This window comes from Bos taurus, chromosome 19 (genome assembly GCF_002263795.3).
Source record: "Bos taurus isolate L1 Dominette 01449 registration number 42190680 breed Hereford chromosome 19, ARS-UCD2.0, whole genome shotgun sequence".
Taxonomy (NCBI): Eukaryota; Metazoa; Chordata; class Mammalia; order Artiodactyla; family Bovidae; genus Bos; species Bos taurus.
The window spans coordinates 63,173,944-63,193,016 of NC_037346.1; the positions used below are offsets into that span (position 1 = coordinate 63,173,944).

Below are 19,073 nucleotides of genomic sequence, written 5' to 3' on the forward strand. Positions count from 1 at the left end.
ATTCTAAACCTCTTGAAAGAATCCTTAATTTGAGTTCTTCCTTGAAAACATTCTTTTAAGAATGCCACTGGAACTCTGTGCCAAAAATAGCCTTACTACTAAACCTCAGAAATGAAAACTACAACGCCCAAGATGAAAATACACCAGATGGAGTGAGCAGATTAGACATTGCAGAAGAAAAACAGTGAACCTGAAGGCATTAGCAGTAGAAACAATGCTTGATGAAACACAAAAAGAAAAAAGAATTTTTTTAAAAATGAAAAGGGCATTATCACAGTGGAAGTGATAAACAGATTCAAGGGATTAGACCTGACAGAGTGTTTGAAGAACTATGGACGGAGGTTCATGACATTGTACAGGGGGCAGGGATCAAGACCTCCCACATGAACTGTGGGAAAATTTTAGCTCAGTTCAGTCGCTCAATCGTGTCTGCTCTTTGCGACCCCATGAACCGCACACAGCACGCCAGGCCTCCTTGTCCATCACCAACTCCCAGAGTTTACCCAAACTCATGTCCATTGAGTCAGTGATGCCATCCAACCATCTCATCCTCTGTCATCCCCTTTTCCTCCCGCCTTCAATCTTTCCCAGCATCAGGGTCTTTTCAAATGAGTCAGCTCTTCGCATCAGGTGGCCAAAGTATTGGAGTTTCAGCTTCAACATCAGTCCTTCGAGAAGCCTAATAAATCTATGCCCCAACCAGTAATGCTGAAGAAGCTGAACGGTTCTATGAAGACCTATGAGACCTTCTAGAACTAAAACCCAAAAAAGATGTCCTTCTCATTATAGGTGATTGGAATGCAAAATTAGGAAGTCAAGAAATACCTGGAGTAACATGCAAATTTGGCCTTGGAGTACAGAATGAAGCAGGGCAAAGGTTAATAGAGTTTTGCCAAGAGAATGCACCAGTCATAGCAAATACCCTCTTCCAACAAACACAGGAGAAGACGTCATACATGGACATCACCAGATGGTCAACACCGAAATCAGATTGATTATATTCTTTGCAGCCAAGATGGAGAGGCTCTATACAGTCAGCAAAAGCAAGACTGGGAACTGACTGTGGCTCAGATCATGCACTCCTTATTGCCAAATTCAGGCTTAAATTGAAGAAAGCAGGGAAAACCACTAGACAATTCCAAATCAAATCCCTTATGATTATACAGTGGAAGTGATAAACAAATTCAAGGGATTAGATCTGACAGAGTGCTTGAAGAACTATGGATGGATGACATTATACAGGACACAGTGATCAAGACCATCCCCAATAAAAAGAAATGCAAAAAGGCAAAATGGTTGTTTAAGGAGGCCTTACAAATAGCTGAGGAAAGAAGAGACGAGAAAAGCAAAGAAGAAAAGGAAAGATATACCCATTTGAATGCAGTTTCTTTTTTTTTTATTTTATTTTTAAACTTTACAATATTGTATTAGTTTTGCCAAATATCGAAATGAATCCGCCACAGGTATACATGTGTTCCCCATCCTGAACCCTCCTCCCTCCCCATACCATCCCTCTGGGTCGTCCCAGTTCACGAGCCCCAAGCATCCAGTATCATGCATCGAACCTGGACTGGCGACTCGTTTCATACATGATATTATACATGTTTCAATACCATTCTCCCAAATCTTATGCAAAGAAATAGAGGAAAACAATAGAATGGGGAAGACTAGAGATCTCTTCAAGAAAATCAGGGACACCAAGGGAACATTTCATGCAAAGATGGGCTCAATAAAGGACAAAAATGCTATGGACCTAACAGAAGCAGAAGATATTAAGATGAGGTGGCAAGAATACACAGAAGAACTATACAAAAAAACCCAGATAATCACAATGGTGTGGTCACACACCTAGAGCCAGACATCCTGGAATGTGAAGTCAAGTGGGCCTTAGGAAGCATCACTAAGAACAAAGCTAGTGGAGGTGATGGAATTCCAGTTGAGCGATTTCAAATCCTAAAAGATGATGCTGCCAAAGTGCTGTACTCAATATGCCAGCAAATTTGGAAAACTCAGCAGTGGCCACAGGACTGGAAAAGGTCAGTTTTCATTCCAATCCCAAAGAAAGGAATTGTCAAAGAATGCTCAAACTACCTCACAATTGCACTCATCTCACACACTAGCAAAGTAATGCTCAAAATTCTCCAAGCCAGGCTTCAACAGTATGTGAACCGTGAACTTCCAGATGTTCAAGCTGGATTTAGAAAAGGCAGAGAAACCAGAGATCAAATTGCCAACATCCGCTGGATCATCAAAAAACCAAGAGAGTTCCAGAAAAACATTGACTTCTGCTTTTTTGACTATGCCCAAGCCTTTAACTGTGTGGATCACAACAAACTGTAGAAAATTCTTTGAGAGATGCGATTACCAGAGGACCTGACTTGCCTCCTTTGAAGTGTGTATGCAGGTCAAGAAGCAACAGAACTGGGCATGAAACAACGGACTGGTTCCAAATCAGGAAAGGAGTACATCAAGGCTGTATATTGTCATCCTGTTTATTTAACTTATATGCAGAATACATCATGAGAAATGCTGGACTGGATGAAGCACAAGCAGGAATCAAGACTGCTGGGAGAAATATCAATAATCTCAGATATGCAGATGACACTACCCTTATGGCAGAAGGCAAAGAAGAACTAAACAGCCTCTTGATGAAAGTGAAAGAGGAGAGTCAAAAAGTTGGCTTAAAACTCAACATTCAGAAAAGTAAGATCATGGCATCTGGTCCCATCACTTCATTGCAAATAGATGGGGAAACAATGGAAACAGTGACAGACTTTATTTTTTTTTGGGGGGGGGGCTCCAAAATCACTGCAGATGGTGATTGCAGCCATGAAATTAAGAGATGCTTGCTCCTTGGAAGAAAAGTTATGACCAACCTAGACAGCATAATAAAAAGCAGAGATATTATTTGCTAACAAAGGTCTGTCTAGTCAAAGTTATGGTTTTTCGTGTAGTCATGTATGGATGTGAAAGTTGGACTATAAAGAAAGCTGAGCACCAAAGAATTGATTCTTTGGAACTGTGGTGTTGGAGAAGACTCTTGAGAGCCCCCTGGACTGCAAGGAGCTCCAACCAGTCAATCCTAAAGGCGATCAGTCCTGGGTGTTCATTGGAAGGACTGATGCTGAAGCTGAAACTCCAATACTTTGGCCACCTCACGCGAAGAGCTGACTCATTTGAAAAGACCCTGATACTGGGATTGACTGAAGGAGGGAGAAGAAGGGGATGACAGAGGATGAGATGGTTGGATGGCATCACCGACTCAATGGACATGAGTTGGAGTAAACTCCGGGAGTTGGTGATGGACAGGGAGGCCTGGCGTGCTGCAGTCTATGGGGTCGCAAAGAGTCAGACACGGCTGATTGACTGAACTGAACTGAATAAATGGGTAGCTGAAATTCCAGAAGAGAAAAAGAGGTGAGACAGAAACAAATTCTAACGAAACAGAAATCAAAGCTTTCCAAATTTGATGAAAACTGTAAACCCACATATCCAAGAAGCTCAACAAACCCCAAACCCAAGAAGCATGGATAAAACTACTCCAAGGAATATTATCCTAATCAAATTACTTAAACTAGTATAAAAAGAAACTCTTAAAAGTAGTTAGAGAAAAAAAGACATGTTATATACAGAAAAACAAAGATAAAGATGACATCAGATTTCTCACTGGAAACAATATAAGCAAGAAAAGGAAAAGATAAAAACTATCAACCAAGATTCTCTACCCTGGAAAAATCTTTCAAAAATGATAGTGAAATAAAAACATTTTCAGACATATAAATGCTGAAAGAATTCATCACCAACAGGCTTGAAGTACAAGGAGTGTTACAAGAAGTACTTCAGGCAGAAGAAAACTTATTCAAATAGAAACATGAATATCAAGATTATCAGAAATACAACATGGAGATACAAAAGATTATTTCTCTTATTATTTAAAACACTTTAAAAAGATTCTTGGCTATTTCAATGAAAATAATAACAATGTTTGGGGCTTATAACATATGTAAAAGTAAAATGTATGAAAACAATACTTAAAGGCCAGAAGGGGAAAAACTGAAATATTGTAATGTTCTTTTGCTATACCTGAAGTGATAAAACATAAAACGGAAAGTAAACTGTGGTGAATTAAAGATGAATGCTATTAAGCTTAAAGCAAATACTAAAATAATAAAAAGAGCTACAGCTAATGATCCAACAAAGGAGATAAAATGGAAACATAAAACATATGCAACTAATTCAAAAGAAGGCAGAATCAAAGGAAAAAGGGAACAAAACCAGACTGGACAAATTTAAGACAGATAGGAAGATGATAAAATAACTCTATCAATAATCACATCAAGTATAAATGTTCTAGATCTGCCAACTAAACAACAGAGATTGTCATATTAGATTTTTTGTAAACTAAAAGAAATACACTTTAAGTATAAAGACACAAACAGATTAAAAACAGAAGTTAAAACAAATACTGTGCTGCTGCTGCTGCTGCTGCTGCTAAGTCACTTCAGTCGTGTCCGACTCTGTGACCCCATAGACGGCAGCCCACCAGGCTCCCCCATCCCTGGGATATTCCAGGCAAGAACACTGGAGTGGGTTGCCATTTCCTTCTCCAATGCGTGAAAGTGAAAAGTGAAAGTGAAGTCGCTCAGTCGTGTCCGACTGTTGAGACCCCATGGACGGCAGCCTACCAGGCTCCTCCGTCCATGGGATTTTCCAGGCAAGAGTACTGGAGTGGGGTGCCATTGCCTTCTCCGAAATACTGTGCTATCACTTGCCAAAAGAAAGCTGAAGTGTCTGCACTGATCTTCAGCAAAGTAGAGCACAGAGCAAAGAATATTATCAGAGATAAAGAACTCCATTCCATAATGAAAAATGAGTTAATTAATCAAGAGTTGTTGTTCAGTCGCTAAGTCGTGTCTGACTCTTTGTGACCCCATGAACTGTGGCATGCCAGGCTTTCCTGTCCTTCACTATCTCCCTGAGTTTGCTCAAACTCATGTCCAAGAGTATACAATTCTAAATGTTTATGTACCTAACATCAGAAACTTCAAAAATCATCAAGAAAAAGTCAAAGGAAAAATAGATAAACACCAAAGGAAAAATATTTGGAGAATTCAACATTCCTCTCTCAATATTCATTTTTAACAGGTAGACAGAAAACCAGCAAAGACAAAGCGGCCTTAAGCAGCCTATGAAGCGCCCTGGCCTGCAGCACTGGAGCGCTCCACTCTTATCCAATGTGCACGGAGCACTGGAAAGACAGACCGCATCCTGAGCTGTGAAACACATCTCAATAAGCTCAAAAGGATTCAGGTCATGCAAAGTGTGTTACCTTATCACAACTGAATTAAAACTAGAAAGCAGTAAGAGAAAAATACTTAGAAAATCTCTAATAACTCACCTAAATTCACCTTTGTAAATAATCCATGGATCTAATTTTAAGAGAAATCAGAAAGTGTACTGGACTGAATGAAATAAAAATGTAACACTGGGATTCTGCAGGATGCACTACTGGGGAGATACCTGTATCAATCTAGGCCATCACCTGAACAAAATACGTGCAAGATTTGTAGTTTGAACAAAAACCTTTTTTAAGGCACAAAGTAAGGATCTTAAAGAAGAGAGAGACACTCTGTTCATATATCAGAAAATTAAATATTAAGATGTCAGTTCTCCCCCAAAACTGACCCACAGATTCAACCAATTCTAATCAAAATCCCAGCAGGCTTTCCAGGAGAAACTGATAAGCTGATTCTAAAATGTAGGTGAAAATGCAAAGGACCTGGAATAGAGTCTTCTGAAAAAGAAGAATAAAGTTGGAGGACTCACACTACCTGATTTCAAGACTTTCATAAAGCTATAGCACTCAACAGGAGCATATTTGGCAAAAATAAGCACATGCCCAGCAGAAGACAACACAGCCTTCACACATGTGGTAAACTGACTTTAACAAAGGCACCAGGCGATTTTAATGGAGGAAAGGAGACTGCTCTCAAAAAATGGTGTTAGCTGTTTACAATAGCCAAGACATGGAAGCAACCTAGATGTCCATCAGCAGATGAATGGATAAGAAAGCTGTGGTACATATACACAATGGAGTATTACTCACTTATTAAAAAGAATGCATTTGAATCAGTTCTAATGAGGTGGATGAAACTGGAGCCTATTATACAGAGTGAAGTAAGCCAGAAAGAAAAACACCAGTACAGTATATTAAGGCATATATATGGCATTTAGAAAGGTGATAGCAATGACTCTATACGCAAGACAGCAAAAGAGACAGATGTAGAGAACAGACTGTTGGACTCTGTGGGAGAGGGCGAAGGTGGGATGATTTGAGAGAATAGCACTGAAGCACGTATATTACCATATGTGAAACAGATCGCCAGTCCAGGTTTGATGCATGAGACAGGGTGCTCAGGGCTGGTGCACTGGGATGACCCTGAGGGATGGGATGGAGAGGGAGGTGGGAGGTGGGGTTCAGGATGGGGAACACATGTACACCCATGGCTGATTCATGTTAATGTATGGCAAAAACCACTACAATACTGTAAAGTAATTAGCCCCCAATTAAAATAAATTAATTTTTTAAAAATAAAGAAAAACAAAAAAATGGTGTTAGAACGACTGAGCATACATATATGCAAAACAAAATGATCATAAAGAAAATTTTCAATTCTTACCTCATACCATATATAAAAATTAACTCAAAGTAGACCCTAATAGCAGCTGAAACTATTAAACTTCTAGAAAAAAACACAGAAGGCAAAAAAATTTCAGAAATAATGCCAAAAACATGGCACATAGAAGAAAAAAAAAATGAATAAACTGGACTTCATCAAAAATGGAAACTTCTATTCTTTGAAAGATACTGTTAAGAAAATTAAAAGGCAAGAGACAACCTAGGAGAGAATATTTTCAAAACACACATCTAATTAAAGATTTTTATCCAGAATGTATAAAGAACTCTTATAACTTAGTAAGACAAGCCAATAAAGAAGTAGACAAAAGATATGAATAGACACTGCATCAAAGACGTACACATAACAAATACGCCCAACGAAGGGATACTCAACATCACTGCTCACCAGGAACGTGCAAAACAATTCAGCAATTGGATACTATCAGATATCCATGAGCAAGGGTAAAATTTAAAAAGCTGATGGCACTAAGAACTACGGAGAACTAAGGAGCAACCAGAAATCTCACACATCGTAGAAATTAAAAATGGTTTTGGTCACTTTAGAAAACAGTATGGCAGTTTGTTACAAAGTTAACAGAAATGCCAACATAACAGTTCATCCTGGGTATTTACCCAAGAGAAATGAAAATATGTTTGACACATGTTCATGGCAGCTTTACTCATGACAGCCAAAACTCAGAAATAATTAAGGACAGATAAAAACAATTAATAGATAAAGACAGTACAGTTCATCCATACAAGGGACTACTAATCAACAGCAGAAAGGAACAAACAACTGATACAGACAACACAAATCAACCTCAAAAGTTTAAATTAAGCTAAGTGAGCGAGCCCAGACACTATGATTTAATGTACATGACAGACTAAAGACAAAAGTACAGGGACATAAGTCAGAGGAGCAGTCGCCCAGGGCTGGGGCTGGAGGAGGAGACTGACTGCAAAGGAATAAGAGGGTGTCTCTAGGGTAATGTAAAAACTCTGAATGTTGATACTGGTGGTGGTGAACACCTCTATATATGTGTCAAAACACGTCAAACTACATTTTAAAAGGCTGAATTTTACCATGTATAAATTATACCTCAATGAACTAGAGTTTAAAAAATATAGAGGGTAATTTTTCCTTATTTATAAATTCTAGTAGACAAGAGACTAGGATTTACAGAAGAAAAAACTACTGTAAATCAATTATTGCCAGAGTAGTCATTCATGTTTTCTACTAAGTCGCTTCAGTTGTGTCTCTGTGTGACCCCACAGACGGAAGCCCACCAAGCTCTCCCGTCCCTGGGATTCTCCAGGCAAGAATACTGGAGTGGATTGCCATTTCCTTCTCCATGCATGAAAGTGAAAAGTGCAAGTGAAGTCACTCAGTCATGTCCGACCCTCAGCAACCCCATGGACTTCAGCCTTCCAGGCTCCTCCATCCATGGGATTTTCCAGGCAATAGTACTGGAGTGGGGTGCCATTGCCTTCTCCGAGTCATTTATGTTTAGTATGCTATAAAAATATTTTGCATCAACAAAAATGTTTAACAGGAGAGGGCTTACTGTCTCAGTTTTAAATGATTATCATTTAAAATTATCTAAATACTAACTTTTTTTTTCAGAAAATGGATAATATTAATCGTAAGTGACAGGCTTCATGCAAATTATGTATATCTGTGCACATATCTGTGTCTTCTGGAGAGAGGACCCAGGGTTTTTATATTGGATTCCTTCTCAAAGAGGTCTTCTATGAACAAGCTAACAACCATCCTGCTAGAGGAACTTTACATGGTGATACCACTTGGCATGTCATCAACTCATGAGCGTGAGAACAATGAAGCAGCTCACCGTTGCGACTTTGCTCATGTTGATCCTTCTCCTGATGCTGATTCTGTGGCTGCCCTATGCTGACAGGTGGGTGGTGCCCAAGGCCATAAGGAATAGGAGACCCACGTCCATGTGTCTGTAAGAGGTTCATGTTGTAGGCCATTGCTGCCTGGTGTGTAATGATTCGAGGATCAACCGCAAACCTGCCCTGGTATCCTGTCCATGGCACCTAGGTTATTACAAGAAACAAAGTAATTGCTTTAAGGGCATTTTGGCAGTCAAACTGCTATAGTGCTATTAATTAGGAAAGAGCAAACACACAGAGATGTTAATTCTACCAAACTGAATAACTACAAAACGAATGCTGGTGGTAACAACTGGTAGAATGATGGTTGTATCTTAACTAGCTCTTTGAATCTTTAGTGTGGAGGGGAAAATTGATCATTTCCTGTATACACTAGGTTAGGAAGAAATCAAGGACTTAAAATAGGTATTAACAATTATTTTTTGAGGCATCGAATCATTTTATAGACTTGAATCATTTTCCTTCAATATGAATGTACATATGTAACAGATTACCATGAAAATTGCCTTTTAAAGTCATAACTGTATAGATATATGGTTTAATAAACTTGAATAAAAGAACAGGGAAAAAATTTAAGAAAGAATTCAGTCTAAAGAGTCTCAACCCAAAAAAATATGTATTACTACTCTTTTATATGACTAACCAAATCATTTAAGGTTCATTTACTGTCAGCAAAATTCAAACAGGTCACTAATTTAACTAATGCTTCTGATTAATTAAACTACAGAAACAGAAAATTTCTTTAGGTGTGTCTAAATATATAATTGCTGCATATTAACACAAAAGGAATAAATATGATGACATCTGAGCTACCATCTCTATTATTTGAATCTAACTGTTAAATGCAGACTCTTAGAAATCTTATATAATAAAAGCCTCTGTGACCTAGCGAAATGAAATCTAGATCCTAAGCGACTTACTATTTAAAGCAGATGATGTATAATGTTGCCAGGCTGTCTGGGAAGAAATAACTCAGCTAAAATTCAAAGTCTATGGGGAGTCGACATAAATGAGATACTTCTTATTGACAGTTATCCTCCCTGGCTGCCGTGATTGTGAACTATCATGACCAATACGGCTGAAAAATGCCAGCAGCTATGCATTTTTGCATTTTGGGAGTGTGGACAGGGGTGTCCAAGATCCTTGACAGTGATCACCTCCATTTGAAATTATAGCACTTGTCTTAAATGAAAGAAATATTTTCTAGGCTAAAAATTCCTGAATTTGGAAATATTTGTTTAACAGTAAATTTTTCACTTACCAAAATATTCAAAAATCTTAAAGAAAATAAAAATGAGTTTTACATAAGTTGGAAACCCTCTAAAAATCTAGGCAGTCTTAGAAATGATTTAATAATGTTTTTAAGTACAGGCAGGATTTTGCAAGGAAGGCGTGGAATTCCTCAGATATGTTTAGATCCAAGGGAGCTAGACTGCTCTGTGCCTTTCTGTCTCCTTCTTAGGGAGCGCTAGTAAATTATAGAAGAATGAAAAGGCAAAAGATAAAATAAAAACATCACTTTACAAAACAAGAGTCCAATTTACTAGCTCTGTTAACTTTTAGCCCAACTTTTCCCAGTAAAAATATTTAAAACAATACAAAGGCTTCTCAATCAAAACATCCAATCTACAGATTTCTTGACAGCCACTGACAATCCAGTAACAAACTGTAAGCAACAATTCACATTTTTGGGGCCATAAGAGCTGCTTTTAAAGAAGCTTACAGGCACTGAAAAGCTGAAAAGAGAGACTGGTAGAACACTATTTGGGTAGGAATTTAGTGAATCCTATTTTATCTCATTCGATAGAGAGTATCTTAAAAACAGCTACTTACAGGTACAGGCACCGACATAACGACATTCCCTCCATAGACAGCAGGTACATAAAGAATACTCGTCCCAGTGTGAGGATCGATTCTTTGAACAGGACTTGGAGATTTCCCCAAATTTGGGTGAGGTCCAAGAGGAGGTGGAGGAGTATATGCTCTGATAGGATTGCCAATAAGCACAGAGGGATTGGGCTGAACTGAAAAACAAATAGAAAAAGGACATAATAGCTCTACATACTGACATAGACAAAAATAATTAAAGTCATCCCACAGCAAAATACATTTCCTAGGTTTGCCATAAGGTATCTTATAATCAAAGAGTTATCAGTGTGGAAGAGTAAAGCATATTAAAAAAACATAATCATTTTACCACATTCACTGAAATTATTTGACTTGAGAGGTACAATGTATTTCTTTTATAAACTTTCTCACAAGGGAAGCCCAAGAATACTGGAGTGGATAGCCTATCCCTTCTCCAGCGGATCTTCCAGACCCAGGAATCCAACCGGGGTCTTCTGCATTGCAGGTGGATTCTTTACCAACTGATCTATCAGGGAAGCCCTTTTATAAACTAGTGTAATTTTAAATGTCTTGCAAGGAGCTGGAGACATGTCTTTCAAGAGAGACAACCATACATATAACACATAAACATGCACATACAGTAAACATTCTTCTAGAGTAGAAAACAAACACAATTCTTCAGAATAAAGTTCTGACCTGCAACTGTTACACAGTCATGTACAAAATGGTTAAGCAATTATTGTTTTAAAAGCATAATTCTGAAATTTTTAAAAAAATTTTTGTGCTTTTTCTTTGATAATTCTGCAACATTTTGAATCAAATAAACTTTATCTTAAAATGTATAAACAAACATTTGTAAGATATCAATGATATATCAATATTGTATCAAAACCTTATACTGCACAGGAGGCTTAAATGTTCATCCTCACAACTTCTACAGCATGTACCTTGGTGCCCATAAAACCACCCCTTGACAGATATGACATACCAAAGCATTCACAAGAACAGTTGTGTTAAATAAAAGTTGGCTGAGTTCCAACTTTTAGAGGGTCTGCGTGTCCCTCTCCCCATGAAATCTGGGATAAATGTCTTACATCACAAAAACAAGTTTTCATAGGACTAATTCTTCCACTTACCAATTCCATCATTCTGGAAATGATCATTCTGGGTATGATGGAGGCTTTTTCCCTTTACAGAAAAACACAAATGTATAATAATTTAAACATACCTAATATGAAAGAACAATAACCATTTTCCTAGTCCCATGCAAAAGAAATGTACAGAACAACAATTAAAATTTAAAGATTGTGAGTCTGTAATTAACAACCCATAGATGCCTCTGAGCTGAGTTTCTGTTTTAAACACTAAGTCATGGTGCTAGGCCTCAAGTTTCCTCAACTTCAAATTAAGGGTACTTAAAATTCTTTTTTCTTTTTAAACGAATTTTTATGTTAAAAGAAATATGCACAAATATGACTGACACCTAAATTCTATTCCTTTGCAGCTTCTCTATCAATTCTCTATGAATTAGATGAGGATGTACAAGCTCTTTTCGAGGGAAACATATCCGTCTTCAACTCTTGAGGATGAGAGCCTTTAAAATGGTGACGTGTAAATACGCTCTGGGTGTGAGATGCTGTGAGCGTGACTCACGGTGGCCTTACATTGTGAGCGTGACTCACGGTGGTCTTACATTGTGAGCGTGACTCACGGTGGTCTTATATGGTCTTATATTGTGAGCGTGACTCACGGTGGCCTTACATTGTGAGCGTGACTCGCGGTGGCCTTACATTGTGAGCGTGACTCGCGGTGGCCTTACATTGTGAGCGTGACTCGCGGTGGCCTTACATTGTGAGCGTGACTCGCGGTGGCCTTACATTGTGAGCGTGACTCGCGGTGGCCTTACATTGTGAGCGTGACTCGAGGTGGCCTTACATTGTGAGCGTGACTCGCGGTGGCCTTACATTGTGAGCGTGACTCGCGGTGGCCTTACATTGTGAGCGTGACTCGCGGTGGCCTTACATTGTGAGCGTGACTCGCGGTGGTCTTATATTGTGAGCGTGACTCGCGGTGGTCTTATATTGTGAGCGTGACTCATGGTGGTCTTACATTGTGAGCATGACTCATGGTGGCCTTACACTGTACAATTTACTGAGTGAACAGGAAAGTACACAGTGTCATAATCTGCTTAAGATAATGCACAAGTTTTCTAGAATGTAATGTGGCAGTGCATGTCAAAAGCATCAGAAATGTGCATACACTTTAACACAGTGATCGCACTGGTAGGGATCTAAATGGCCATCAATAGAAAATTTAATAAAATAAGCAATGGCAGATTCATACAGTGGCATTAAAAATGATGACTATGGGGCAGAAATAACATTTGAAGAAACAATGGCTGTGCGTGTCTAGACTTTAAAACTTGTTTTTTCTCTTTCCATGGGCTGAACTGAACACACTAAGCCACTGTATAGCACAAGTAAGCACACTATACAACTCACCCTTCAGCCACATGAATTTTTTATTTTGTATATTACACCTGAAAACTCAAGTAGGGGTAATGTCTACAGCAAGAAGAAAAGTTCATTCTTGACTAGAGCAAAGGTCAGTGATGCCTCATTTATCTCCCTATCAGTTAGCACTTTAAATACCCAGATCATCCAGCTGGTGAGAGATGGGTACGCAAGGGCAGCTAAGTTCTAACTCTTAAAAAGTTAAAACAAAAACAAAAACAGTCCAGGAAGAATCACAGTTGGTTCATTAACCAGAGAAGGTTCACAGTAACTGTCATTAGCTATAAAAACAAACAAAAACAAAAAACGAGCTTCTGAGGAAGAGAGAAGTGAAAAGAAAAGCAGGCAGAAGAAAGGAGAGCAAGTGAGCACAAGGAGCGCACAGCAAGGACGGCAGCACAGCGGGAAGATGAGAAGCACAGGCAGTTAGAAGTGAGAACAGGAGCAGCCGCAGGCAGACGCTCGGCAGAAGAAAGGAGAGCCAGTGGCACAGAGTTAAGATTGGTCCAAGAGGTTAACAAACTGTTCAGATTTCTTAGCCGGTAAACCCGTCAACCAGGGGCAACTGTGTAGCACGTGGAGAACCCACAGCAGTGCAGTCAGTGTGGGAAGCAGAGCAGTCCCCCACAGATATGCCCACCTCAATCCCTGGCCCCATGTTATGGGGCAAAGGGGACTCTGCAGATGTAACTAAAGACAATACAGGAAGATTATCCTGGATTATCTGGGGAGACCCAATCTAATCACATGAGCCTTAAAACAAGGGAAATCTCTCCAGCTGGAGTCAGAGATGCGGTAGAAAAGGCAGTAAGGGATGTGGCAGAAGGGGAAGTCAGAGATTCCCAGAGACAGAAGGCTGCATGCACTGCTGACAGCTCTGAGATGCGGGGCCACAGTGGGGAACTGGAGAGAAGTCAGCAGAGGCTAAAAATGGCTCCCAGGTGACAGCCAGCAGAGAGACAGGAACCCCAGTCCTTACAGCCACAAAGACTGGATTCTGCCAACAGCCTGCATGACCTTAGATAAGAGCCCAGCTGACCAACACCTTGATCCTGGCCTCCTGAGGTGCAGAGCCAAGAAACCAACCAAAAGAGCCTGGACATCTGACTCAAAGAAATGTGAGATAAGAAATGCGTGTTGTTTCAAGTCACTTAGTGTGTGCTAACTTGTTACAGCAGCAATAGGAAACCAACAGAGAGAGTAATAATAGTCTAGAGCAGAGAATACACACCAGCACCGTGGTGCTATGTTGATCACCTGAGTGGAAAAGAAACTTGGAAAGATAACATCCACATCTCAGTGCTGTTGTGATGACTCTGTTGAGGCAGACGATGCATGTAAAGTCTGAAAGGACCTGAATATCTGGGAGTTTATCTGTTTACCTTCTTAATGATTCCCTGAACCTACAACATCTCCTGGCCCAATGAATAGTGCTGAATAAATGGGGGAAAAAAGCAACCTGAGGACTCTCACATTAAAAGACAGCATACTATCTTCAAGCGCACCCAGCACCGGTACTGCTCGCTGCACTTCAGTGTGGTTCAGCGCTGGGAAGCTCGTCCAGCGTATTTAGACCAAGTGTGCAACGGCAGGGCAGTAAGTGTGCGTGGTCTACGCAAAACACACACTGTTTGGTAGCATATGAACAAAATAATAATGCAGCAGTCAGCTGGGACTAACTGTAAAAGTCATTCTATGATGATAATTCCAAACTTTTGTGAATACATCTCAGAAAGTACACATACCTCTGGAAGAAAGATCATAAGTAAATGCAGTTCGTATCATCTATTTTTTGAGGACTGTTTTTTTTTTAACTCTACCGTTTATTCATTCAATTAATTACTTTTCATTCACTCATTCTTTCATCACTTTCCATTTATTCATTCAACAAATGTCTGTGGGGGCCCACGACATGTCCACCCTGCCTGCTGCTGCTGCTGCTGAGTCACTTCAGTCGTGTCCGACTCCGTGTGACCCCATAGACGGCAGCCCACCAGGCTCCGCCGTCTCTGGGATTTTCCAGGCAAGAACACTGGAGTGGGTTGCCATTTCCTTCTCCAATGCATGAGAGTGAAAAGGGACAGGCAGAGGCTAACGGAAGACTAAGACACACACAAGTAGCTGGAGACAGTGAGGAATGCCCCACAAACTACAGTCCAGAAAACAACGCTACAGTCTGCTCAGAAGGTCCATTTCTGAACACTATCCACCCTCTGAATACCTCTCGCAGAGGTACAGATGAACCCTTTCCATTTTAGCAGCTTCTCAACACTGCTCCAGCATGGAGCCTAGGACTAAGCAGACCGAAGACAGGCAAATCAAGTCCTCCATACACACTCTGTAGGCACCTGTGAAACAGACGCTTTCCAACAAATACATGATGCCTGGAGACAGTGAGGCAATGAAAGCTTAGCTAGGACGACCTGCTGCTCCTCACATCTGAAATATTTTGCACCTTCACTAAACCACAGGACCGACATCTCAGTGAGGAGAAAAAAGCGACCTGACTGATAAACAGCTGGAGGCATGCTTTCCTGCCAAAGACGGTCCTGAGGAAGCAGGTCCCAGAGCATGTTCAAGCATCACCCACCCCTGGATGACTTTATCCACATTAAATCTTGCTGTGATTTTAAGTCTTAGCCCAACATTAACAACACTAAGCTTTAACATTTCTTACGCCAAGAACTGTATTAAAAGTTAAACATTAAGGAAACTTGGCGGGGAGGGGAATGACATGGCTTAATGTCATGTTTTCAGAAATAGCATTTTTATTGCAGTGAAGTAAATTCCTCTTCATCAAAAGAGTCTAGCATATGAAATAAATTATCCAAAATTTGTTTCAAAATTCTCCATTGTGTATATGTGGTGGTGGTAGAGTGAGAGAAGTGGGCTGTAGGTGAAACAAAATTAAAGATAAATTGATAGTTAAATGAAGCCAAATGATACGGACTTCCTTATACTATTCTATTTATGTATACGTTTGAAATTTTCTACAATAGAAAGCTAGATTTAAAATAATGATTCCAGTACAAATTCAATCCTCAAAACAATTTAATAGAAATAAAATAAAGTACTGGGGAGTGAAGGGAGAGAGGATGACAAAAGTAACCTTTGGCTCACTGTACCTTAGTTATCTAAAGTCACTATTATTACATATGAACAAGTAATAACTTTAAATAGCCAGGTATATAAACAATTTAGTGAACCACTGTGTTAGTGACAGTAAAATACCAGATGATAACCATTGGATCAATGAAGAAAATTTCCTAAAACGTTAAAAAGAAAAAACTCGGAAAACAGCTACTGTGGCCTTTAATTACACAGTCTTCCTGTTGAAAGAAGAAAGCCACATGGCGCTCTCCTGGACGCATGACGACCTTTATTTACTTATCAGATCCTTACTGAGCGCCCACTCCGTGCGGAGAGGGGCTAGGCTCTAGGTGCCATAAAGAGTACAGAGACTTGGAGTTTTGGCTTCAGGGAGCTTAGAGTTTTAGAAAAGCAAGTGGATTCAATACATATTTTCTTTACCTTTAAGATAAAAACAAAAGCAAACTTCAGGATCTTGCTTAGGGTCAGTACACATCTAGTATCATGGCTTAAATATAGCCACATCTATCATACATTGATTAATGTTAACACTGGTCAATTAAAAATTTATTGTAGTTATGGTATTTTAAGAATGTGCAAAAGGTATAATGTCTTTGCAACATTTTAAATATAAAACAATAAAGTTTAAGGGTTTCTAACTGGGTTTCCACTCTTCACACACTTTAAGCTACTTGGGGCTCCCTGAGAGCTCGCTCTCTCTCATGCCTCTTGCTTTTTGTCTGAGCTCCTTATTGGGCATCACTCACTCATCTTCTAAGCACCTAGGATAAACCAGATGCTGTTCTGGGCACAGAGGCTGGAGCAGGAACTAATATAGGCAAAAACGTTTGCCCCCAAGGGAGCTTCTACCCTAAGTTTCTGACACATCTCCCCACTCGTGCCCTCACTCCACTCACTCGGTGCTCTCCTAAGCAGTATCTCCACAGTGGGAACTGCCCTAAACCTCCATACTTGTGGAACGTACTTCCTCTGACCATCATCCCTCCAACATCTACCACAAGAAGACTGGAGCTAATTTGCTTCTCTAGCACACGCTGTAATGGCTGTCACATAGAAGAAACTTAGCTATTTGATAAATAAGTTGATTATTAGTTTGTTCATAGTTTAAACTTTAGAAATCTAGAGGATTCAGTTATGCAAAATGCTTAATCTCCTGGCAACCCCAAATCACTGAAGCATTACTGCACATCAGGTCCATTTCTATTAAACTCAGGCAACAGCATATTAACACGGGAAAATCAGTTCTCATCTCAGTTGAATACCTACTCAGCTAAAAGGTTCAAGATATTAAACCAATAATTACTTCTTACACCTTATGTTTTACGTTTTTAAAATGAAGTCCCAAACTGGCATACTCTCTCAATTCGTGCCAGTAAGTTTAATATCATGCTGATGACTATAAATATACCCCCCAAAACCAGAATAAATACTAAACAGACCACTCTCATAGCTTTCTTTTCTAGATGGTAAGTGCAAGCATTTCTCTTTTTTTAGGCAATCTAGCAAATAAACAGCTGTTTCTGCCCAAAATAACTATAGTTCAAAAGTAGAAATGGCCCTGATTCCCCCACATCCAATCCCAATGCCTGGACTGTTTCTTACAACAAATTCTTAACAACAAACAATTCAAGTTATCTTCAGGAAGTTGGCCAATTTTCTCACACTGTCAAATTCCACTTGAAACTAGCCGATCATCAGTAAGAGATGAGAACTATTTTCTTTATACAAACATTGTTATATTATTCCTTGTAAAAAAATGCTGTAAGAGCATGGTTTTACTACGTGTGACAGTCTTTTAAGCTGCTTTGCTTTATTCATGTCTTGCTAAAGTATGTCTATCAGTAGAGAGGACTGGGAGATTATACTAAACAAAGGACCCAGTCAGGTCCTGGAAAACGCTTTGAGGATGATAATGCCATCACGTAGCATGGCTGATCAACACACCGGATGTTCACTTACATGCCCACACTGGACAAGCTCCTTGCAGAAACTGCTGGTTGTCAACCCCAATACTTGAAGTAACCTGAGGCCCAAAACAGCTCTGACACCTCAGTGTGTTCTCTCGCTTTAACCTCTTCGACTTTACTAACGGGCTTTACCTTGGGGGGTGATTGCTGCGGTTTGTTGGTGTTTCCCGCGTGCTGTGCTCTTAGAGCCCGGGGTATAAATTCAGGTGCCAGTGGATTCAACACGTATGTCTTCTTTAGTTCTAAAGCCTCTAGCTGCGCTTTGATCTGTTCAAAAGTGATTCCATGCAGGCTATTGTTTTCATGACACAGGGCAATAAACCGCTCCCAAAATTTCCTACAGAAAAGATTTAGATCAGTTTGCAATTAAAGTGGACAAGATCACAGAAATGACTGTAAGCAACTAAAGATAATTTAGGATCCCCTCTCCCACTCCAACCCCAAACCCTTAGGTCCAATATTCATCTATGATTCAGGTATAATCTTCCCGCCAGATCACAGGACTTTGGAAGTGTGGTTCTGAAGCTCAGTTACATCTAGTACCGTGGGATATACAAATTCTCAATTCATTCTGGTGGACCACACAGTCAGTGCTCGACTATGCATACAAAAAGGTTTGTTATCCACACAATAGGCAAGGATTTCAGAACTGATAAGAAGTAACTAATTACTACCATACTTTTCTTTTAATTAACTGATGCCTGTCACAGCACAGCTTATAACATTAATTGACTAAGTTAAAAGAGTTAAATTATGAAAAATACAGGAAGTTGGAATGCTAATTTTAATGATTATCTCCTAATCAAATTAAAAAATACTAATGGAGAAAAATACATTCAAAATTGTTCCAGTCGTACACTGTTGTCCTAAAGTTTTGAAAACTGATCTCCAAATAGTAAAAATATTACATATATATTACAAAAGACAACATATAAAAAGTTTAAAGATTTTAAATGATTATTATAAATATGCATCAGTTCACTCCAGTTCAGTCAGTCGTGTCTGACTCTTTGCGACCCCATGGACTGCAGCACGTCAGGC

At 39.5% G+C, this 19,073-nt stretch overlaps 1 protein-coding gene across 12 annotated transcripts in view; it reads right to left on the reverse strand.

Moving 5' to 3' along the window:
• The window catches only part of HELZ (helicase with zinc finger), a 145,967-nt gene that overhangs the window by 27,050 nt on the left and 99,844 nt on the right, over positions 1–19,073 (reverse strand). For all 12 annotated transcript variants that reach the window (XM_024981135.2, XM_024981139.2, XM_024981134.2 and 9 more), the window contains 4 exons: positions 18,165–18,369; positions 11,578–11,629; positions 10,427–10,617; positions 8,530–8,737 (listed from right to left, as the gene is read on the reverse strand). In XM_024981135.2, the coding sequence (XP_024836903.1) occupies positions 8,530–8,737; positions 10,427–10,617; positions 11,578–11,629; positions 18,165–18,369 (656 nt within the window). The remainder of the gene's footprint in view (positions 1–8,529; positions 8,738–10,426; positions 10,618–11,577; positions 11,630–18,164; positions 18,370–19,073) is intronic.